The sequence below is a fragment of the Manacus vitellinus genome, unplaced genomic scaffold (genome assembly GCF_001715985.3).
Source record: "Manacus vitellinus isolate BGI_N305 unplaced genomic scaffold, ASM171598v3 scaffold_20_pilon, whole genome shotgun sequence".
NCBI classification, from domain to species: Eukaryota; Metazoa; Chordata; class Aves; order Passeriformes; family Pipridae; genus Manacus; species Manacus vitellinus.
The window spans coordinates 5,176,623-5,201,840 of record NW_021939471.1 but is presented as its reverse complement, the minus strand read 5'-3'; the positions used below and the strand labels follow the sequence as shown (position 1 = coordinate 5,201,840).

Below are 25,218 nucleotides of genomic sequence, written 5' to 3'. Positions count from 1 at the left end.
CAATTGTACCTCAAGCAGATGATTTGTCCAGTCGACGTCACTGAGGCTTCCGACACACTTCAACATGTCCACCAGCTTTGGTAGGCTGGACCCAAGTGTGCAGTAAGCCCACACCACAGTGCTGACTCCAAATGCCAGAGGGATGACACTGCAGAGGCTGCTTGTGCAGATAACAATATCAGTCAAAGCTGATTGATGCTTAAATTCTGCGTTTGTTTAATAACTCTGCAACTGGCAGAAGGATATCGCTATGTACAGTGTCTTGGTATAAAGTGGCATCCTTCAAAAGATATCAAAGGGTGTTTATGTACTTTTATACAAACATAGATAATGTTTCTTTTGGATCTTTTAACAAACCCCCTTTTTGTGCCTACCTTAGTGGTCTTTTTCTGCCTTTCAGTACTCAGCCATCAGTATTTTCTCGCACCCATATTTTTATTTTCCCCTTAGTCCCTTCATGTTTTTGGCTTAAGGGCCAGGTACAAACCTTATACAACTGCAGACACTGGGTTTCAAATTTAACCTGTGCTGGAGATTGTCCCCTCCTCTGGACAGCACTAAATCTTTCCTGCCAGAGATAACTACTCCATGGGGCTCATAACTGTACTTCTGCAGAGAAAAATGTTTTGCCTTTGGAATAGACTAGATTGCACTATATGGCAAGTAATTTCAAAATATTTTCAAGGAAAGCATCCCCTTGGGGCCATCTCAAGGCCTTCATGGGTAAAGGACACAAGGCAGCATGAGATGCTATCAATTCACCTCCATTATTTTCCCAGGGAACAAAACAGTGAGGCTCAGTGGGGACACAACCTTCCTGGGATGCAGCTTGAAGGGAATCATTGTTCAAGAGGAAAGAGAAGAGGAAGGGTCTTTCTCTGGTTTTTAACTCCATAACTCAGGGAGTTTTTCCCAGACCACCATGGGAATCCCTGTGTTGGCCCCGTTCAGAAACAGCGTTGGCCAGCCATCAGCTTTGTGAGCAGCACATTAAGCTGATGCAGTGAATAGATTTTTCTAGAGTGAGAGAAGTGCTTTGCTACAATGCCATCTTTACTAATGTATATTCTTCTGCTTTCCATCAAACAGTCAATGAAGGCTCAGGTGAAACCAATCAAAAAGAGACATCGACCTGTGACATTTGCCAATTTGGGGCAGAGTGTGATGAAGATGCAGAGGATGTTTGGTACAGTAATTTGCTCTACTCTTCTATTTTAATGAATGTTGTATTATTTAAAGGTACTGTGGTTTAGAAAGCATTACAAATGTAAGATACTCAATTTTCTGCACCCAGAGATTCATCTCAAAGTGAATGAGGTGGTTGTTATTCTGAAAAAAAATGTATAAAACACTCTGGTTTATAATTTTGGAACATGCACAATTTAGACCAACTCTAGAAACACAGTTATCCATTTTGTTGCCATTATAACTTATGTTATTCCATCTGGGGTTTTACAGCTTCATACTTCAGTAAAAATAGAATTGGGAAAAATAATTGACCTAAAGCTTTTCCAGTTAGAAAGTATCATTAGTATTATCATCATGTTAATTCATGTGTGGCATTAGAAATGCTGGGAAATCTGTTTCACTTTTTCCTAGTTGCTGGAGTTGAAAACCTAACCCTCAATTGTTTGAAAAAATGAGAGTGTACATTTAGACATTTTCTCAATGGAAATGGTTTTAATTTTTATTTTTTAAAAAATGCTTCAAAATTATTCGTGTTTTCTTATTATTTTAAACCTTAATTACATTAGCTGAAGGGAAATAATTCTATTTACTCAGATTTTTATTTTTTCATTCTGTATTTTGCCTAGGAACTATGCAAACATATATTAGGCCAGCTCTGAGCTAATCATTTCATTGTGATTTTGGAACAGCCAATAGATCAAAAAGGTCACTATTCACAGAGTTTTAGTTCTAGCACTGCCTTAGTGCCCTGCCTCGTATTTCTATCCAAGTAACTAGAACAAACTTAGAGACAGAACAAAATAGTCTTGCAAATGTTAGAACTATGGTCTGTATGGTGCTTCTAAAGCTGTGGGGTAGTGTTAGCTAAAGAATGGACACGGAGACTGGGCAGTGAGATGTCAATAAAGCAGCATGGCCCAAGTTCTGACTTGGACAGTAAGAATAGAACAGAGAGGAGTCAATGACTGAATGGTGAACATGATAACTGGGCCCAGTGTTAGGCAGGTGACCTCACCCAGGCAAGGCACCCATGCCCTGTTGGTCAGGTTGGTTCTAGTCTTTAAAATAACCCAACTAAACAAACCGCAGAGTCCTTGTTCTGTCTCCAGTCATCAAAGGAAATGGTGGTGTTGAAAAACAGGAGCAAGGTGCATCATGGTTATAGGTTTCAGTAATGTAATGAAATTTGCGAGTGAGAAATTGCCTAATGTTGACTTTGCTTAAGGAAATTACCCCAGGTGTTACGATTTTCATTGTCTCCTTGGCTGGTTGTCCTTGAAAGCTTTCGTGGTGCAGTATAGAAACAAAACCATGGTAAAATTAATATATCAAAATTCACAGTCTAGTGCTCATGTTTTCATAATTAAGTGCACTTCCAAATTGGAAGGCAGAAGAAGAGAGGGGCAAGGAATAAAATTAGCTACAAGATAACATTATTAATCATAAGCACTGAGTAGCAGTGTTTATTTTTTTCCAGAAATAGCTTGGTAAAATTGCCTGATCCAACTTACCCCAGTGTTCCCACTGCAGATTTTGCACTGTCTAACTCCTCCCCTTTGAAACAACTTGGCCTATATGGAGCAGCATAATGACAGCAGGAGCTGAGGTTCTCAATCTTTATTGACAGGCAGTCTTTCTGCAGGGGAAAGTGCTTCTCGGGGCAGGAAGCAGGGAAGGGCATTTACTGTGAGGATGCCATCAGACAAACTGTTATAAGGCAGGAAAGCCGATTTCCAACCAGAAATACAAAGACCTTGTAAAGCCTGTTAAAAGGTCTGCTTTGAAGTAAACAACTTCATATGCCATAACAGTGCCCTGGTTTCCCATCCCTGCCCCCTGATTAGTCTTGGATAAGCATCTTTCCAAAAAATAAGTCTCCTAGCTTTTTCATTATTTTTATTTCTAGGAAAAAAGCTAACTACATATGGAGGTTCTAGACCCCTCTTTCAAATGTACGTTAATTGACTTTTCATGTTTGGCACCAGATAGACATATTCCCCCACTCCCCCTGCCAAGATTTGGTGTGCAGAAAATGTCCTTAGATTAAGTGGGAAAAGAAATTTCAATTTATTTTTTGATTACTGTTTTTACGTGGATCAAATTTCCAATGTAAGCTGGGCTCCTTTAGCTGTCTCACCTGACTGATGAGGTTTGTACAGTCCAAACGGGGTCCTGGTGGTCCCAGGACCTGTTATTACAGGATGATGAGCCCAGTGAATCCATATCAATCAGGAGTAGTTTGAGGGTGCAGGGACAGTGCCTGGTCCATTCCAGATAAGAGGGATGCAAGCTGATAGCAGAGCCAGACTTCAGAGAGCTGGGGATGCAAGGCTGGCTGTTCGCCTAATATTTCTAGGGTGCCAGAGTAGATCAGAGAAGAGAGCACAGGTGTGATAGCAGATGTGGTTGTGCTGCTGATGATTTAAAGTGACAATTGACATTATTCTGCGTTGTCACAGTCTGTTATTTTGCAGACCATTATTTCTGGTTTAACTCTTACTGTTTTTTCTTTTGGTTTTTTTTGGTTTTTTTTTTTTTTTTTTTGTTTATTCATTGCGAGTTGTCACTCATCCAAATTATGCTATTGTACTGTGTCACCATTATTTTTAAATCTTTTTATTTACCTAAAACCAATCTGTTAATGGCTAGACTCCTGGGATTCTGATGGGGGGTTTGGCACACAGAAGATTACTTGAAGGGGTAAGATTTGTGTGAACGTTTTCTGGAAAGTATGAAGAAAAGGCAGAAAAGAAACCACTGTAATAACAGGTTTTCCATGGCATGTGAAAGTACATGTGTTATTATCCTATTCTGCAGTCAAGTATCATGAGAGTGAATGCAATTTGGCATTCCATTAGTGAATCTCCTTCTCTAAGTTAAAAACAAAGACTGTTCAGTTGAAAGTCTTTAACATCTTGCTACTTTAATATGTGAAAGCTTCTTGTCACTAAGAGGATTGTGTATTACTGGCATTATTCCCACCTTTAATGCATTTTGCACCAGTGGGCTTCATGAATATTTAAAGCAGGGCAGTGGCTATGCTCTTTAGCACTGGATTACAATCTATTGGTAAATCAGGCATTTGGTGTTGCTTGCTTTGGGTTTTATTTCTGAGCTGGCTAAGGAATAATTGATTTTGTCAGACAGGGCTACTCAACATAACACCGAGAGATATACTCAAAAGGAAATGCAGAATGAAGCATAACATTTTGAACTGTGGTATATTTCTAAGATCTTCGAAAAAGCATCTATAAAATACTCACTGAATGTAAACAGTGCTCTCCAAATGGAGTGCCTGCTCTCTGCTGAAGTGGCTTAGTTTCAGTACAGAACCACATCAGAAACCTGGACACCAGCATTAATCTCCTCCATATGGGCCCCTTAGGAAATAAGAGCACTCCCTAGACTGGACAAGCCAGGGTTTGCACAGATACTGGGCAGCTATTTCAGAGGTCCACTGATGTGCCCAAAGTGGAAGGAGATAAATAATAGGAAAGAACCCTTCTGTTGAATTTCCTTTTGGAAAATGCTGACAATAGAGAGGACAGGAGTATTTTCTTAAAACCAGATTAAAGCCTGCAAACCTCTGACTTGCAGAGTTAATCAAAATCAAAATGATGAAATGCATCTGTTCCCTCGGAATTTCAATATCAGCAGGTCAGCCAGCAGCAGTCTTGAAGTGCAGCATTGCCCACAGTAAGATGCAGGTTGCCAGCTGGAAGACAGACATGCAGAGATGTGTAGTGTGCTCAGAGAGTGCTTCCCTTGCAGCCTGGCAGTGTCTGAGGAGGTGAGGAGGCCATCTCCACAGAGTGCTTCTCTGCCTGCCCCTTCCTCCCGCCTGGAGGTTGCAGGTGGAGGAGAGAGGCAGCAGTATCTCTGGCAGGAGGTGCCTAACCCTGAAATGGGCCCCTTGGGGGTTTTTACCAGTAATAGAAGGGGCCTAAATGCCCCTACTGTTTCCTGCATCTCCATCCCACACACCCCAGGGACTCCTCCTTGACTGAGTGTAGGGTACTGTACTTTGCCATAGGCACCGTGCTTGTGGTAGGCACCTTTGCTCCCTCTTCACAAGCCTGGCCCACACTGGAGGAGCCTTTTCCATTTCTTGCAAGCAGACTAGGATCCCACCAGGCAGGTCCAGCTCAGGAGAGAATGCTGAAGCTGTTCTGTGGGGACACTGGGCCCCTGAAGACCCTAGGCTGGGAGCTTGGGGGAAGGCATCCAGGCCTGAATGAAGGAGCTTGGCATGCTCAGTGTCTAGGTCAGTGGGTGAAGGAAGGAGCGTTGTTCCCAGGCATGCTGTATGGCTGGGTGATATTCCCGAGTGAGATGGTGACACTGCAGCATAATTACAGCAGGTCCCTTGTGTCCTGCACTTCTTTCCACATGGCTGGGACAGTGAATTCCACTTACCCAAGGCAGACAGGTACATACACAAAACGTATAAAGAAGATGAACTGCCTCAGTCCCTTGTTTCATATTTTACTGTTAATCACTGATACATCTAGTTTGGGTAAATGCTCCTATAAGGCAAGTGAACAGTCTGCAGCTCATGAGAATGACAAAACCACATTCTCATGCAAATAAGTTGCACTGTACATGGGAGATAATCTGTGCAAATCATGCAGCTGCCATCTGCAGCGACCCCTATAATCAATATTGCTCTAGCAATCAATATTTATCTTTATTATGGTATAGAAAGAAAACTAATGTGAAAGAAGCTAATGGTTTTGCCAGCTTCTCAATCCCCACAGCAATTAGGTCAGTCGGCTTTGGGTCCCTTCCCCCTTCCATCAGTTGCTCTCAACCAGAGCATTTGCAAACAAGATGCTGTACTGATACAAAGTACTAAAAGGTAGTTTGAAGTCTCACATACATTACACGGGTATTGGCTGCTCCGTGTTCAGCGGTGTGTATAATAACTATGTGTGACCTACTTGTTCCAGATGCAGAAACAACGAGCTGCTTTAACATCTGCAATGTCCTGAGCATTATACAGTAGATATGTTGCTGTTTTCTGCTTCTTTTCTGTCTCTTTTAGTGAAAAAGTAGATCTTTGTTCATGGCTGGGTATAACACTTAAACATACAAATTGAACTTGTGGTTCAGATAAACACGGAAATGGAATTAAATCATTAAAAATACACAATTCTGTAAAAACTTATATTTCTGCCTATATATCTTCTTGAGATCATACCTAAGGCATGAAGTGAAGCTGCTTCTGCAGAAATCTTCACATGAAGCTTAATAGTCAGTCTAATAAGAGTCCAGGCCAGGGTTTGCAGAGGGTAGTAAAGGCACTGCAGCACACAATCTCTGCATTGCACAGCAACAGATGACCAAGCATCTTACACCTTCTTACAACCATGTCACTTATCTTACACCCAATCTGATAACAGAGCTACCCTCAGTGCCTGCCCAGAAATTAGCCCAGTTCTGTCTCTGGTAACTGCTAATGTTTCATTTGATGCTTGTTCTATGGTTAAAAGATTTTGAAATAGAAGGAAAGCAGCTGACTTCCAGGGTAACTGTTGAGATGCCATGTGGAGACACCATGCAGTGGGCTAAGAGTCAGCAATACTGGAAAAAAATGTAGCCTAAGCAACTGGACATTGGTCATTTAAGGGTCTGCAATGAAAGACAAAACATGAGAAATGTTAGGCCAAGCAAGATGGCACCTACCTGTCTGTATGTTCTGTTTTAACTATTAAGCCTGCTCGGAGAAAGGATTGGGTTGGTGGCTTCTGTTGGAGCCTGGTCAGCCAGATCCTGCTGCCTCTTGGGTATGAGAGCAGCCTGGGGCTGTGGAAAGAGATGCCACATGAACTGGCACAAAAGTGAGAAAACTAGCAAAATACAAAATTGTAGTTTGAATTGCTGTCCACAGCACAAACAAGAACAATGTTGCAGCAGCTGCAGCTTAGGTGAAAGCTTCAGCTTATTAGAAACCAGTGTTTAGACATCATGTTAGACTCAGAAAATAAGGTCCCCAGGTCAGCATTGCATGAACGCCACAGTTCCTATCAGGTAAGATACTGAGATATTTTAGGACTCTTCAGAGGGCAGTTTCAACCTAAAACTAGCCTAGGTGAAAAAGTGACTTCATACCCCACCATAACTAGAGAAAGACCCTCACTGACTTCTAAAAGACCTTAAATCAAGCCAAAATTTGTGGCTTTCCTCTTTCTCAGAATGATTCTGTAGAAAGAGGAGAAGATGTGGAAGAGAATGTTAACTTGATTTTCAATGGGCGTTTCTCTTAAGGGAAGCTTATGGTCCAGTTCTGCAGTTCACAGAGGAGGACAGGGGACTGAACACCTTGTATTTCTAAACTGATTGCACTATGATTGCACTACTAGTAGCTTGGCTAGAAAGTTAATGCTTGGAAAAACGGTGGCTTGTTTGGCCATCTGGTGAAATTGTTTTCTCTACATACATTTTATTTGGGTTTAGTTAAAACCAGCCATTTTTCCCAGTCAGGTGAGTTTCAGAAAATGGCCTTACCATCTCTGCATCCTTCATCCTTTGCCAAAATAGCCTGTTTAATTTTGAAGTGAGACTGATTCCCAACTCCTTTAGGGTGATGGTTTGGAGAATTTGACCTATCCATTGAGTCAATGCAATTCTTCAGAGGCTTATGTTCATTTGAGTAAGTCCTGCCTTTCCAGATTCTCAGGATTTATTTTCTTAATAACATTCTTTAAAAAAAAAAAACAACTTGTTTTAACATAAGCCAAGATTGTCTGGAGTTACTTATGCTTCATAGTGTTTTATTACCAATACACTTTGGAACACTCTGGTAAATAATTCAGCCTACACAAAGAAATTGGCTATATTTTCTCTATACATCGAGGAAGTCTGTCGTGTAGACTATATATCACAGCTCTAAATGTTCTCAGATAAATGCAAACCCACATTGTATTCCATCTGTACTACTCACACAAGTAGGTTTTTAGGGACCTTGTACGACACATCCATCTCTTATCCAAACACCAGAATCCCTAACATTTGGTTTTGTAATAAAAAAGACATTTTTTATCTTTTGCAATTACAGCAAAACTTGCTGTGTGTCCAGGGGATAATACCCTACACAGTCATAAAGCTTATAGTTGGGTTTTTTTCCTTGTGCTCCTCTTTTCAGATGCTCATCCAAACTTACTTTTCAGTTCAGAAGGTGAACTTGCAGTTTATGGAAGTCATGAAAGTTATTCCACTGACTTCAGTGAAACAAAAGTTCTCTCCTAGTTTGATAACTATGGAGTAACTTCTCAGTGGAGCCTTTTGGTGGTAGAAGGGAGAACAGACTCTGTCTGAGTGTAAATGCTCTGTCATTCACACAGTGCAAAGGAATGACTTGGAAATTGTGATGATAAAAGCAGAATTTGCTTTACTGACTGCTTCAATTGCTTCAGAGGAAATATTGATTTGCGAAAAGCCAAAAATAACTTCTGAGATTTTTGGGGAGTTTTCATGTCTTACAGTGCCATGACCCTGTAGGAGCAAGACAAATTCTTTTGAAATTTGGGGGAGGAAGGCTTATAAGACACGTAGTCATCATTTGTCTTAACAATTACTCGTTTGTCAACATTAGAGTTGGGGAAAACAGCTGCAATAATTTAAAAAGTGTGGCTCAAAATAGCCCAATTCTCCCAGTAGCTTTCCATGGCCAGAATACCTACCTATGTGGTGTGTGAATGGGAGGCTTGTAGGCATGGAGGGATGGGTGGTCATGGCAGAGAAGGCTGGAGGGCTGGGTGGGGAAAGGACAGAGCACTGTGGAAGCAGGGAGGTAACCTAAAGCTGACTTGAAGCTAGTCCAGTTTGTTGTTTTCTGGAAAGTGGGGAGGGGCTGCGGTGGCTGCCCATGTTCAGGGACTCAAGGAGAGTTTGGGGGCAGCTACCTAAGGGTGGGAGGAAGGCTGTCCTCACCTGCCTTCCCTATGCCTGGCTTTGAGGCTGGAATGGCACACCCAGCATGAGCAGGTGAATGAAATATTTATATGGTGGGGATGGCTGGAGGATGTGTGGGGTGGCAGCTCATAAGGCACTGAGGTGGTTTGGCTGTGGACTGTGTTAACACTGATCTGTACCTATTACAAGAGTGCATGTGTGTGGCTCAGCATTGTATGAGGCAGCAACAGCATCCCGCTGTATTTTCAGGAAATGTATACAACACATACACATGACAGCAGGGTGGAGAGCAACCATTGGATGTGCCGAGTTTAACAGGGGAGGAAATGAACCCAAGGTTTTGGGGAATTTTTTACTCCTCTGCCCCCAGATGTGACTGTGGTTTTCAGTCCTAGGTGGGAAAATGTCGCAGCCTTCTGAGCGCATGCCTTTATTCGCGTTGGAAGGAATGTTTTTGGCAGTCTCTTTTGTTCTCTTGCTGTAATACAGGGTGTTGTAAAGATCCTGCCCGGCTCCTGACGCTTTGTGGGAGGCACACAAAAGGGTCCCTTTGGGCTCTGCAAGGGCAGAGCTGTGTGCAGGTGCTCCGAGGCTAGGTTTGTAACCCCACGGTTACATTGGTTGTGTAACCTTGTAGCTGGGAGAGCCTGGGCTCACCAGGTTGTGAAAGCGCACATAAGGGATGATAATATGATAATGCACATCAGATATTAATGTGCATTGACACATAATCGTCTGCGTGCATCAGGGCATTACAGCATGAAAGAGCAAATGCAGAGGCCTTGGAGAGCAACGTGCTTTTACACCTTTTTTCCCCCCCCTGCTTTCACTTAGCCTTGTTATTTAACAGTAAGCGTTCCTCCCTCCCTGGCCCCCCATTTAGCCAAAGTCATCCCCCAGCAGTAAACTGAGCAGTGCCTTCACGACGGCCTATTTAGTCGCAATAAAAAGCCGATTGGCCTAATGCGCAATCAAGAAAGGAGTGACATTTATTGCTTCAGTTTTATGATGCTGTGAACTGAGCAAGATTTGGAGCCTTACAGTGCCTTCAGGGGGCAGGAGATCACCAACAATGAATTGTATTTATACCTTTTCCAATTTCCTACCAGCATTTTAGCAATAAATAGACTGTTGTTATTGAGTTTTATGTAAGTATGTTTACGAAAGCAGGAATACAACTTTGTAGCTCAGAATTACATGTGTTGGCTAAATAGATCAGCAGAGAGAATAACTATGTAAAACACTGGGAAAGCACTTACCAATTTATTATCAAATGTCTTAATAGAATGCTTCATCTCTTCCATCCCACTTTATGTTACTATTAAAATAGAACTGCCTCCATTGCAGAAGGTCAGAGGCTCCTTCACACACCCATGTTGGAACATCAAGGGCCACGGTTTGTTCACACATCTAAACCATTAAAAATACATCCCATGCATTAAATATGAGCCTGAGGAAAACTCAATAGTAGCTGATGCAGAGGGCTGACCTCAGCTCTCACAGCCCCTGTGGAGCAGCAGGTGTCCCTTCCTCAGAGTCCATCTCCTGCCCTGGTCCCTTCCCACATGGAGGCTGCAGCTAAAAGCCTGTGTGAGATGTCCCCAGATGTACAGATTTAATTGCTGTCTCTCAGCCTGCCCATTTTGTAAGGGAGCTCTCCCTTGTGGAGGAGCACGGGTGCCCCAGGGTCACCTGTCCTGGCCAGTACTTGCTCCTTTTTCAAGGAGCTGCAGGTGGATTCCACTGATCTGTGTCCCAGACCTGAAGAAGGTTACTGTCATCTCATTAGTTTGCTGGCAAGGATATGTCCTTCAGATGGCACATTTCCTTTGCTCATCTGTCTTCCTTTCCCTGGCAGCAGTACTTTCCCTTGGGGCTTGATCCCAAAAGCAGTGAGCCTCTGTGGTCATCGTGAGACAGCAAGAGAGTCACAGAATATACTGAACTGGAAGGGACCCACAAGGATCATCGAGTCCAACCCTTAGCCCTGCACAGGACATCCCCATAAGTCACACCATGTGCCTGAGAGTATCATCCAAACACTTTTTGAACTTTGTCAGGCTTGGAGCTGTGACCGCTTCCCTGGAGAGCCTGTTCCAGTGCCCAGCCACCCTCTGGGTGAAAAATCTTTTTCTAATATCCAACCTAAACCTCCCCTGACACAACTTCAGGAGAGGCAGCATCCCCAGCCAGTCCTAATGCCTAGTTTCATACAGCAGCTTTCACCTACAGACCTGAATGCTCTGAGGAAAAAGAAGGTTACTGCTGCACCCTCCTTGAACGTGCAGAGAAGTGATTTGCTGGAGTGCCAGTCTCAAACCTGTGGGCTGAGATCTCTTTTCCCTGCTGTGCAGGATGACATGAGGTTACCTTTCCTTATTGCTTTCTGTGCAGAAGGTGCAGGCAGTGCCTGAAGAAGAAGCCTGGAAGAATCCTCCTAAAATTTTGTTAAATATCTAGACTGGATTTTTTTTTGTGATTAAAGGCAGCTAACCAAGCAGGGCACCCTGGAGTATGCAGCCAGTTCAGATGGCACTGTCCCAGGCAGGTCTCCTCAGAACCATGAGGCACACATGTTTGAGGATGCAGAGCAGTTTATGGTGAACAGTATGGTTTTGCACACCTGGAGGCAGTCTTTACATTGAGTAAGTCTTTTTCCACAGTTTTCTTCTCACTATTTTTAGGAAGGTCACTCCTAAGCCTTTCCTTCCCCACCAGCAGTGGATGGCTCACATGTTGAGAGGGATTGACTGGAAGCACACTGGTCTCTGCTTGCCAAAAGGCCATCATCCCTTTACCTTCACTGATAAATCAGAGCTTGCTTTCCACTTTCAGAAGTAACTTCCAGTGTTGTTAACAACGGTGTTACCAGAAATTTGTCACTAGTCCCAGATGGTGCTACAGTTCTCTGTGAGCAGATCAATCCTTCCAGTATGGCAAGGTCCATGCCAGGACCTGCAGCTAGATAGTGTCCCATGCTTCCCACTGGACACTGCAGTATTCCCACTGGCTGTTGCAGGCTGAGGTGAAACTCTGGGATTTGTGGAAAGAGTTCTCATTGTTCTTCTGGCTTCAAAAAAGGAGCGAACAATGTCAGCAGTCTGAGGCACACAGCAATAAACCGTTTGTGAAGGACAGCCTCAAATGTTTACAGAGAGAGAAACAGTCAGCAAAGCTTTGTTTTAGCACAGACTACAGAGACGTGAAGGACACCAAGTGTTGGCAAACCATAAAAAGGCATTTATTTTATTCTGTGGGTTTTAAATAAACTTCACACGTTAGATACCTGCAGACACTAGAACTGGCACGTGCACAGAATTAGAATGTTCTGCTCTGGTCACACAGCTAGTGTGAGGGTTTTTCCATGACTCTTCAAACCCAGTCATCAGCCTTCTCTGTTTGGCTTTAAAGCATCCAATCTAGCAAAGATTACTTTATACAACTTAGTTCCTTTTAAATAGGAATGATATTTAAAAAAAAATATGTCACATTCATTTTGCCCTAAAGGTGTTAGCATACAATTCAATGTACTGTTGAGAGCACCAAAGGCATCAGGAAGCCACATGAAGGTCGTATTGGTGCTGTGAATTGCAAGAAGGAAGCAAAGGTGAATTTCATGATACTTTTTGTCAAAAACTTAGCAAAAAAAGTTATGGGGTAAAAATTAGAGGAGAACTAGGAATCAAATTGCAGTGTCTTGCACAGCAAATTAAAATTATTTCATGAGCTGGAGTCTCCAGGATGACTTCTTGAAAACTGGTGGAGCGTGAGACCATCTCCTCACCGAGCTCCAGGAAGGAGGCAGTGCCCAAGAACTCTCCTCAGGGCTGTAAAGCAAGGTGTCTCAGGGAGCAGTCCAAGAAAATGTTTTGGAACAACCTCCATGAGTTGCCATAAAAAAAAGCGTGCTCTGAAAAATCCACACGTATTTTTAAGCATTGCCAGTCAGTCCCTGCTATTGAGCAGCAGCAGCGTGGCAGCTGTACAGCGACTGCCCGAGCTCCTGGCTCTGCGCTCCAGCTACGCTCCCAGAGTATGTTGCATTTGGTATGCAAGGAAGGGCATCACTAAATATATTCACCACTTTAGTGCATTTTAGCTTGACATGTGTCCAGTGAACAATATTTTGGGCTCTTGCAGTGAAAAAAGCAGGGGGAAAAAAAAAATATCACCTGATTATTCATCGCTTCCTTCTGTTATGATGCTTTGGGGTCCTTCAAATCATTTTCATTATGCACTACATAATAATAAAAATCTCTATGCAGTATGCTGATAATTCCGTGCATGGTTTCTGTGATTTCTAATTGTTTGAATAACAGGATGCTATTGAAATGCCATGCAGAAACACTGCATCACCGCGAGGGAATCAAGCTTTTCTCCTTTTACTCCTGGTGAAGATAAACATTTGAACAGTTGAAATAGGTAAAATATCCCAGGGAAGCCGCTGTGCAAGGTAGACATGCTAAAGCCTTTAGTGCAGAAGCTGTGCTGCAAAGGACAAAAAGGAAAAATAAATTAGATAAATGAATAAATAAATAAATAAAAAACATTGAATGGAAGGCACTCACAATAAGCCATGTTTTTTCTTCTCCTGTGATCTTAAAGCAGAAGAGAAGCACTAGCAGGCCCAGGAAAGAAATACCGCGTGCTATTTTTGTGCTGCCATTATAAAATATGTATTGTTTATTGTTCTGCACTGCAGCTAAAGTTTTGCATCAGCCTCAAAATTACAGCAAAGTTTGTTTTGAAGGAGATATGCAGTGTCTCTATTCTTTAAGCCTCTTTATGATGTTCTTAAGAATGCAGTGATAGGATTTCAATCTCCTGGCAAGCACAGACAGGTTGTAGGGTATGATTCATAGAAAGAGTAAAATACTGTGTGCCAGTGTGCATTATGAATGTATTTTATATATATGTATGTCAGTGTACCTGATGTTCAGCTGCATGCAAAACCAGGCAATGGTGCCAGGCAGTTTTGTCGCTTGGCTGGAGGCATCATTGGGTGCCACCCTCTTGAGCTGTGCTCCACATGCTGCAGGGACCACTGTGGGGCACCTAAGTTTGACCAGACTACCAAAAGTCCCTGTTGACTCTGTACTGAGGGTGCCAGGACTTAGCACTAAAACTTTGCTCTCTGTAAAATGGGTATAATAGTACCAGGTCATTGCTGCTGTAGGGCTGTATGAGATCACTGTAAAGCTTAATGGTGTACTTGCAGATGGGCTGAGGGTCAGAGGCAGGAGCTCATATTTATGTGGTCCTTTTGACACTGGTGTGGAAACTAAGGTGTGTGCAAGCGCCCTGGAGCAATCCAGTTTAGCTGCCTGTGTGTGCAGGCAGCTTTGAGGATGGGTGATGTGCCGAGGTGGGTACAGAGGTGACCTGTCACTGCTCCCCGGTAAAGGAGTATCACAGGCAGTGAGTTTTAACAAGGCACAGTGACAGTCTGAGGAGGCTAGCTGAGCTCCCAGAGGCTGGGTCTACCCAGCCTGGTTAACCTTGCCAGTCCTTGCTTAGAGCTGGTTCAAGAATCTCTGCGTGGTGTTGTGCTGAGACACATTAAACATACCCAAAGCTGCCTGGGTAAGTGAGCGCTCCCAGCAGCCTCCTGACACGGGGCTGAACCGTGGTACAATGCGTGCACCGATGTTGAGGCGTAATGTTAAGCCTGGCTTCATTTCAGCTTGCCTGCTGGTAATGTCAACAAAGATGCCCTGTGTACCAGAGAGAAAAACCTTGCAGGAATCCTAATGATAGAGAAGGCATTTGGGACTGATTGCCACGCTCTTTATGCAGGAATATACTGCCAGGTTTGCTTTAAATGGGCATTTAATGTCCTACTTGGAGGGGCAGGGGGCTTGGAGAGGACCGTGCTGACATCCAGAAATTTCAGCTTCTGATCACCATTTTCTAGTCAGAGCAGAGGAAGATAAGAAATGTCTCTAGTGGAAATATCATAAATGTACAACAACTGTGGTTTTATTTATACACTGTACACTGTTTTATGGCAAAGGAAAGGCTTTGGGCTTTTGTATGCTGCAAAATGTTGTTGGTTTTTTTCTTGATTTTTTTATTTTTTTGCCTGAAGAAAATATATAATGTTTAAAATGATTGCAGAATGGAACATTACTTTCCCTGTAAAATAGTGCTTGCTGAGACATGGTGGGATCTCACACTTGACCAAATTAGCATATGCGCTCAAATATCAGAGCTCTGACTAGTAAAAATAACACTAGATTTGCATTTTCACATTTTTAGCTCTTGCTTCCCTGTCTGTTTGGTTTTATGCCTTTTTTCTTGACTGACAATTCTCTTTGTGGCAGATTTATTGCTGTTCTGCTGTTTGGACCCTGTAATCAACTAGACACTTGGCTGAAGACGTTAGTCATTTCATTAAGTACTTTTTTGCAGATATCTCAGACACAGTTTTCTGTTGCTCTGGTTCCAAAAAGCAAATGACCCATGGCCAGCAAAGTCTGAATATGAATCTTTAATAAACAGAGGTAGTATAAACAATGCTCTCAGGTTTCCAAACAGCAGAGGGCTAATTAAAAGATGTTGAATGGGGAAGAACTGCCATTGCCATCTCGCTCATCTGACAGAAATGTGCCTGCATCTGTTCCCAATGAAACCGCTCTTTTGGAAGCATTGTCTCATTTATCCTCCTTGCTTCCAATCAGAGCTACATAGGAAACCTTCCTCGTGCTATGTTCAGATATTGGATAGTAATTTTTTTAAATTATTTTTCAGTAATACATTGCTGAAAACAAATTCTGAATAGTTGTCTTAGGAGTAAACATAAAGCATAGAGTGAGGTTCTTTTTGTCATCACCGTGTCGCTGATGGTTATACTCTATTCATGAACTAAGGAAATATAATTATAGCATTCCCCTACCCTTCATGGGCAAAGAACCATTCTCTCATTTTATTGAGACACCTCCTTAAAACTCAGTTCCTCCCTCCAGACGCAGTCCTTCATAGCCATGAATCCTGTCTCCAGTTGCTTGCTCTCTGCAGGCAAAGGTACTCTCTCTGCCCAGAAAATAATACCATATGTTATTTGCAGAAGCGTGAGGAGTTAGGAGAACTGCACTCACCCGTGCCTGGTTTATGGACCCCATTAATTTTTAGAGAGACTGATTCAATAGAAAGCCAAGTTGGCTACTCCAGCTTGGCCAAGCAGCCTGCTGCAGCACATCACCATCACTGCTGGGCCATAGACCTCTGGGGTCTGGGCAGCATTGTTTCATGGTCAGGATCTGGGCAAGAGATGACTTCTTTGTGCTCTTCTCTTATTTCCCTGGGAAGGAGAGAAGCATGCTAATTGAGTGAAATAGCCACAGTGACTCCCCAAATGCCCGTGGGTTCCCTTGTGCTGTTGAGTACAATCTTTGCAGTTACTGCCTTGACAGAAGCTTGCAGAGCAGAGTGCAGCGACGTGCACCCCACAGGTCAGCAGTGAGGCACAGGGAGGTGCCTTTCAGCATCTTACCTGCCTCAGGCTAAGGTCAGCTCTGCCAGCTCTCCAACAGGCACCCTCCTGGGCTTCTCCTGCATGTTGGCTGCAGAGTTGCATCTCTGCCTGCAGACACCTTCTGTTTCATCTTGGATGTGACATTCTCATGACAGGGCCCAGCAATGTCATCAGCCCAAAATCTTCTGAAGAGGTGCCCAGGTTTGCCTGTTGGACAGTCTTTTTAGTTTGCTTTGTTTATTTTGCTTCTGTGATCACCAAAGTAACCAAATAGGTTGCTGGATGTTCAGCTCCTCCAAGATTATCATCAGATGAAATTAAACGGAATAAAGTAAAGCGTATAAAAGAAGGAGAATTCATCGGAGACTATCACAATGACCTGAAAGAAAATACAGAAAATGAGCCTTGTTTAATGATTGTTTATGGTGGAAGCCCAAATTTTAATCAATTAACATATGAGCCCATTACTTGAAAGATGCGTTGGGCCTGTGAGGCAGCATCCAGTGTTTCTTCCTTTCTCAGGGGAGCTGCAGGGTATCAGCTGACATTCCGGAGGCTCTCTTTCCTCATAGATGCTTTTAAAGCTGCGTTTCTGACTGCAGAAGGCATAGTTAAACCTTACACATGTATTTTGCGTATGCCCTTGGGTACAGTTGCATCCTGTGACCCCCCCTAGGAGACCTCACTGACCTTCTCACAGTGTCTTGTTTGAGGAACGCTCAGTCAGCCTTTCCATTGCCAAACTTTCTTCAGCGCTACACTTAAAACACAGAAACCAAATAGATTTACTGATATAACTATAATCAGAAGTCATAGCCTGGATGATAAAATGACCGAATTATCAAATTACTTAAAATTAGAGCCATACTCAAGTGCCTCAGGGAGTGGGAAGCTGCAGGCAGGCAGCCAGCCCACCAGCCAGTACCAGCACCGGGTGCTAGCAAGGAGCAGAACAGGATTTCTGGGTATGGCAAGTGTTAGGGTGAGGCTCTCTTTGGGGTAGGGGTTTTCTCTGTCCCACAAGCACTGAAGACTTAATGTACTCCCTGCGACCAAGCAGGGATGTCACATTTTGGTTCTGCTTGTTTAATAGGAGACAGTCCCACTTCTGCATTTTATAATGCTTCAAGAAGTGAAGGCACCTTTACCTATGGCAACAGGATTTCATTCAATCAGATGCAATAAGTGCTGTTTATTTGGTATTTATTCCATCAGTGGCGGATCCCACCTAAGGCTCAGTTGTGCTCTGTGGCCACGTGTGTCGGCGCACACACGTTTGGAGTACATGCCCCACCTCTTTCCCTGCAGTTTGCTCTTCTGGAATTTGGGGGCGTGGTTGAAATTGCAGACTGCTTGTTCCTCCAGTTTGAAAAAATGTGTTTGAACACTGTCATTTCCCCTGATAAGAGGAGCACTATAAATTAAAAAGAGCCAGCAACGCAGGCACATTAATCTTCCTGATGCAATCCTACCTTTAGCATTTCCTGGCATATATTTGATGTTGACTTAATTGTGCAGCCTTGAAGTAGGATTTGAGTATATAAGTACAAAAGTAGTAATAAACTGCAGATACAAGCTAGAGGTTGCCCACTGAAAACTGTGCAAGGGGTGGACGATGCCTGTTGGACAATGCAAGGAGATCCTTGCAGCAAGGGGTGACAAGTTTGCTGTAGTGTTTTTTCGCTGTCCATTTAGCCCTGAAAAATCAAGCTTCACACAGGATCCTATAAGGCTTGGGCATATGGTGTCATCCTGAGGTTGTCCCTTCCTGCTCTCCCTCGCACACAAATGATCTGACATCAGCACAAGCACAAGTTCATGGTGCTCGTGCGGTGCTTGGAAAGAAAGGCCGGTCTCACAGTTAAGATTTTACAATGGAGTTCAGAAGAATCTTGCTTTTCTTCTCACTTTTACTGAAAGAGGTCAGGAAAGCAATTTTGGCTCTTTGTGTTTTGGAAGGCATCAAAAGATGCAAATAAATGCCTGGTGGGCTCTGAAACGGTCTTTGAAATCAGTGGGAGATAGGTCTCTGAGATTTCAAAAATCCCACACAAAGTGTTTGCATGCATCTTTAAGCATCTAAACACCTTTAAAAATATGTCTCTAAGGTGTCTAACTCTGAGCATGGGTTCCTGCGTCCCCTAGGCATTTTTGAAATTGCATCCAAAGTTGCTTAGATTTCCCCTAAAGAGCACCCTTTTGTTGTAATTTCCTCGTTAACTTAATTTTCTCTTGACTTGAAACATAATATATATTAACCTTCACTCATTTTTTGCAGCAAAATGTAGAGAAGTGAAGCTGTTTCTGAGCTGTTTTATTATACAAAAAAAAGGAGCATATGGCTGATTGTGTCCCATCTGAAATGCAAATGGTGGAGCTACGTGGAAAGAATTACTATTACTTGAGCAGTAAATGTTTCCTAATGAAGTGAGTTTGACTAAGGTGGGAAGCTGGAAATGGCTGCAGGAAGAAATGACGATGGTTAATATTTCAGTGGAGCAGAACATTCATATTCTGCTGATAAGGAGGTTCTTAGGAAATGCACTAGAATTTTTTTCTTATATTCTGTATGTTTATCAGTGTGGGGAAATTGTTACACACAGGGAGCTAGACTCTTTTCTTCTAGTTACGAAATCATGTAATTTAATTTATAACCACAGCTTTTCACTGTTGACCTCCTTCTGAGCTGAAGTTTCCTGTATTTTGTGAACATTTGGGGTAAATAGACCTACCCAATGTAAAAGAAAAGTCTAAAAGAAGACTCTGATGTTCATCACCCTGGGCACATTTGTTGAGGCCAGAGGCCAAGAGGGTGCAGAAGGAATCTGACCCACAGTCTCTAATTTCCTTCTTCCTCTTTTCACCAAAATTTTTTTCTCATGTATATCCCTCTGCACTTCTAGTAGTCTAAGGTGTCCAGATGTCTGCTGCAAATGGGAGGTGGTCTGACTTTTAAATACTTTCTTAAATCAAGCAGTGAGGCTAGAGGCTTGACATTTCCATTACTTAACTTTCCAAAGGGAGAGCTGTGGAGTTGGTGCTGTGAGGTTCAGCACAACCAGTGGGCTGGAGATAGAGCATCAATCACATTACTTTGCCTTAATGTCAGAAGGAGCCGGGAAGAGTTTAGATAGCAGCATGTGCACAATTATGTGCTCAGAAGAGCTGAGGCAGCTGCCAGGTTAGACCTCTGGCTTTGTCCCCAAGCAAGATGACATCGGTGTTGCTGAGGCTGAGCTGTCTGTTACAGGGCACAGTCGGGGGACAGGAGATTAGCATGCCATTCCCTTGACAATGCCCGAGGGTGTCTGACATCGCTAATGATAATGAAAAAGGAGAAACCTAGAGAAAAAAGTCTGCAGCCTGCTGTTGATGGAAATAATTAGGTTTCTCCATCTCAGAAGCAGTGGCGAGGCTTGCTGGGATCAGGACATGTCCACATTAGTGTCAGTTCAGATCCAGACCAGACTTCTGAAGTGAATCTCTCTCTGTGCTTTGGTTCACATCTCAGGGCAGCACAGGAGCTCACAAGCTGGGTTGCGGTGCCTCTGGAGATGCCCCTGGGCAATCTGAGGGCAGGGCCACTGCCGCCCTGCCTGCATTTGCCCACCTGTGCTCTTGGACACAGGAGCCTTCACCCCCTACAGAGCATGTCACCAAGTCAGGAGTGGGTGCTGACCTTCCTGGGTAACAACTGGGTAAGGCTTTTTGGTTGCTGAGTTACAAAAATGCTTCCAGAAGTGCTTGTGCACAAAGTCTTTCCTTAAACAGCATGGTTTCAATACTGAGTAGCCTCTGCATCTGGGAGCTGGGGAGATCCCACCAGCCTAAGGCACAGAGAGAGTGCGGTGGCATCAGTGTCGGTCTTGGCAGGGGGTTTTGTCCCAGTAGGGTGAAGTGAGGCTTCAGTATCACATCTTTCATTACTATCAAAGTGCCTGTTACAGGTGCCGGAATTATTTTCAGAATTAAATTATAAATCAGTATAAACTCACGTTTTATGGTATTCTGTGTGGAGGTCAGCACCTGAACAGAGGTGAATTTTGTGGCTCCTTTAATTTGCAGGAGGGCTCAGCAGCTTGATTTATCTGCATATCTGCTTAGGTATTTGGTTTACAAGAGATTACAAGTGGTAATGCTGTGGCACAGTTTTCCATGTATAATACACTTCTTTTATCTTTCCTTTTGCTTGCTTTTAGATGCCTCTTCCCTCTCCCCTCGTCTCATTTCCATTGAGAAATACAAATGGCCTCTTGACAGAACTTTTCATTTTCATTATGTTGATTTGCATTGTTCAGTCAGGATAATACAAACACTTATATTTCTGAGATGTATTTATGATGTTACGAAAAAACTTTCTCATAGTAGCCTCTTCTTTTTTCTCTGTCTTTATCTTTTCAGGTGTGTTTGCAACATTGACTGTTCTCAAACCAACTTCAATCCTCTTTGTGCTTCCGATGGGAAATCTTATGATAATGCATGTCAAATCAAAGAGGCATCATGCCAGAAACAGGAGAAAATTGAAGTCATGTCTTTGGGTCGATGTCAAGGTAACTCTCATAACAAAACTCATTTCAAAGAATGTTTTCAATTTTTGTAAAGGAAAAAAAAAAGGAACCGGGGCTGGCACTTCTTACTCTTCCATTAGGCTCTTGCAGTTTATATTGTAGAGCACAGGCTGCAGGAAGGGGCAGAGCCCACCACAGCACAGACACTAGCGAGGCATGAGGAGTCCTCCACTCCTAACCCTTCCCATGATCTTGACACAGCAGCAGGGGACTCTTCAGCCCTGCACTGGCTTCAACATCAGTCACCAGTACTCTGCCCGGAGCAGCTTGCCCAGAGCCCTGTCTTCCAGGCAGGAGTTGGAGCAGGACAGCAGGAATGCCCCTCAGATACATTTTGCCTCCCAGGATGGATCCTCTGGTGCTCCCCTAACTGGAGCACCATGAAGCAGTTTCAGGAGGCTAAAGATGTGCTCCCAAATACTGTACTTGTCTTGTTTCTCGAGTGACCTGAGCTAGGCCCCAAGATGTTGAAGGTGTCTGGAAGGCAATTTTCCAATAGTATCTCAAGACTTTCTCTGTTTCTCCGTAAATACCACACTTCTCTGTGCACAGCTCTGGGGCTACTACATCACCTGTAACCCTTGAGTTGACTTTAAAAACCCTATTTTGCTCTAAAATAAAAATGAAGAAAATTTGCCTTTAAATAGCTCCCGTAAATAAAGTGTCTGCTGAGGCTCAGAATCTTAACAGCTATTTTCCCCTTAGCTTCTGACCTATAAATCCTCAGTACACCTAGTTACAAGGCCATAGTATACAGATGTATTAAGCACATTCCGGTTTATTCCAATCTCTTTAAAGTTAACCACCCTAAGTGGCAGTTCATTTCAGGGTATGTATTAAAACTCCCCAATTACTTCAAATAGAGCAGAAATGACAACTCCTTCCTCAGACTGATATATTTATCCCAGCTGCAATCTGTTATCACGTATTGTTAGAAGAAAAATCCTGCTGTTTTCACCTGGCAGACCCAGGAGAGCCTTGCAGCCAGCAGCGATGCCATGCACGCAGGCAAGGTTCACTTTGCCTGGGCACTGGCAGCTGGGCTGTGGGCTGTATCAAGTCCAGGCTCCCCAAGCAATTCAACACATTTCTTTTCACGCAGATAACACCACAACAACTACAAAATCAGAAGATGGGCATTATGCAAGGACAGATTATGCAGGTACGGTTCCTATTCCTGTGAGAATCGCAATTTGCAGGATCTGTGTAAGTCTCTTTTCTCCTCCATTTGCTAAGGTGAGGTGTCCTCATCTTCTTGATTTACTTTAAGGAAACACTATCTTTGTGTTACTTTTGCTTTTGCTACAAACTCTCTTTGTGCTTAATAAATGGGTTGCTTCCGTTTTTGTCAATGAACAGATACTCTGGCCATAAAACACCTGACAGTGGGAATAAATATTGTAAACTATTTGCCAGAATTAGCAGACATTATTGAAAATTATTGAATCAGTGCACCTTTTTGTCATGATATACAGGTTTAAGAACGTGAAAATCCAGAGCATAGCACAGCTGTGATTCCATGAAACGTTGCCATAATAGATAATATTACCTGTCAGCCCTTAACTATGAAGTTAATAAAGTTCTTAAAAATGTGGGGGGGTTAAGTGATAAATGTTTTCAATTTATTTAGATGCTACAGTAAAATATGATGGCTGAATAGCCTTATATGGTGCTCGAAATTAAAAGCATGTAAATACTAGTGAGGTTTGGGAGACATTTTTTACACCCTTTCCCCGGGAGGATTGATTTAGAAATTGAACGTGTGTGTGCGCGCGCGTGTGCATGCAAATATTCACAGCTCGCACTGAGAATTAAAGCCTTTGGAGAGATCTTGTGAAAGTGGGTCAGGTGATGCATTCATTGCTGCAGTTTTGTGATATTCCTGTGTTTTTAAAGTATTTGGAGAGAGCAGGTGTGGATCACTGGGTTTAGCTGAGCTGCGTGGCTTAGGCGAGACCCGGGTGGTGTTTTCACAGGTGTTAACATTCGTCGCTGGCAGTGACAGTCCTGTGGGCAGTAGTTACTTCAGCTGGTCATCTCCTGTGTGGGCCCTCTGTGTGTGCTGTCCCTGCAACAATGCGGTACCTGGCCTTAGAAATGATTGTTCTGTTCCTACTTAAAAGCGGTGCATGATGATTAAAACATAGAGCTCTGAATAAATGATGTCTCGGGGAGGCAGAGGAGTGTGAGCTGTTGGGGATGGCTGCAGCACGAAGCAAAGAGGGTAGGAATTGCTATGGGAAGTTAAATACTGGAATGAATTTTGAAAAGATCAAGGATCCACCTGGTCCAGGTATTTCCTACTGCTAAGAAGCCCTTCCATGGGTGAAGAGAGAGACACTCAAAGAGAGAGAAGTCTTCAGTGTCTTTCCTCCAAACTCTTGATTACCCTCACCTTTTTGTGGGAGGTAGCAATCAGTTTTCTTAAATGGCTGTGAGGGCTGAGGTTGTATCCTGTGATAGGCAGATGATAGGGCCAAGTAGGCCAAAATAATTTAAGTTAGAAATAAGGCCGAATAGTATTGTGATGTCAAAATCTTTTTCTTCAGCTGAGGAGAGCACTGGCATGCCCAAGTCGAGATGAAGGCCTGCAGCCCCTTTTCAGTGTTGTGCAGCCTGTCCTATGCTACTGCTGTCTGGTGGATTTACTTTAGGATGGCAGTGACCCACATCACCTAGAGAGGAGACTGCACATTTAAGCATGGAACAACTGAGTTGTAACAATAAGGGAGGAAAGGTAGGTTGAGAATTAGGGAGGAGGAGGAGGAGATCACAGTGATGTCAGGAGAAAGCCAAGTCATGGAGGAAGGGGTGCACAGGAGGCACCTTCAGCTCAAGTGAGCAGGAGGAAGGGAACAGCTCTGGCTTAGGAGAGATGATATTTCAGCCCACGCTCAAGAGGAGGGATGGTGGGTAGAAGAAAATTGATTGCAGCAAAATGTTGTCAGAGGTTGGGAGTCAAGCAGGGAATGCTGGAGGAAAGTGGGTTATTGGGCAGGGAATAGGGCAGAGCTACAGCACAGAGGAGCAGCTCTGTAGTGGGCATGGTCTCCAAGTGCCAAGAGGTTAGAAGAAGTGTGGGAACAGATGGTCCTGTGAGAGATGACAGGGGCCTGTGGAAAGGAGACAGGGCACCTCCCTCCCCTAGAGCTGTGGAAGCGATGGAGGCATCCTGAATCAGCATCAAGTCCAGTTGGTACCTCTTTGGCACAGAAGGACGCCATGATTGCACCTTAGAAAGCAGCATCTCGAGGCTTCTGCTATGGCTCAGGCCCCAGTGGGCTTCTCAAGGGTGGTGACTGTATCCCCTGGGTGGGTCTCATCAGGTACCATCCATTGATTTAAAGTGAACCATCGCCTGCACCAGCTGATGGTTTTTTTGTGTGCACCTATTAGTCTTGCTTAGATTTTTCATTTTTACATACAGTGACAGCATGTAGGGTGCAAATTGCAAGTTCATGCAGGGCAATCCACATGCCTCCAGTGTCCCTAAATGTTTGTGATGTAACCCCATCGGGGGACCGTAGGGGAAAGGAACCGCTGTATCAAAAAGCTGCAACAACTCCAGCCTTTCAGAAATAATTGGTGAAAAGGAAGACAGCAGTATAAAACTGAGGCTCAGTGAACATTCATGCTTCACCGTTTGCCAGACAGGAAGCTCCGTGCCATCCTCATGTTCTTTCAACTGCAGAAACATTTAATGATGGCTATTATAGGAATGTGGTATGTGCTACTTTTTTCCCACCTTCCCATCTCCTTAGACAGGAAATGATGCCCTGATCATGGGAAGTTTTTTGTGAAAAAGTAACAGTTCCTACGCCTCTGAAGAAATTTCCCTGAGCCCGCAGCTTCCCAGAGAATACCTTTGTTCTCTGCCATTTAATGGCACTAAAAATCGCCAAGACCGTGAGCAGTGCGCGCTTTTAAAAACATTGAGTTGTATGGACTGACTTTCCCAGGGGAGAAAATAGCAGTGGGCATAATTGATGTTGTCAATTATGCTAATGCAGCAGTGCCAAATGCTCTTTGCAGAGACTGTGGTAGCTGAGTGGAGCGGGTTTTTCCGTAACCACC

The 25,218-nt window shown here is 43.4% G+C and overlaps 1 protein-coding gene across 1 annotated transcript in view; it reads left to right on the top strand.

Annotated features, from left to right (window-relative positions):
* The first annotated feature begins 64 nt into the window (after positions 1-64).
* LOC103762343 (tomoregulin-2) overlaps positions 65-25,218 on the top strand; it is a 54,546-nt gene continuing 29,392 nt past the window's right edge. The window contains exons 1-4 of the mRNA XM_018071582.1: positions 65-80; positions 1,090-1,186; positions 20,978-21,126; positions 22,247-22,306. Coding sequence (XP_017927071.1) covers positions 65-80; positions 1,090-1,186; positions 20,978-21,126; positions 22,247-22,306 — 322 coding nt within the window. The remainder of the gene's footprint in view (positions 81-1,089; positions 1,187-20,977; positions 21,127-22,246; positions 22,307-25,218) is intronic.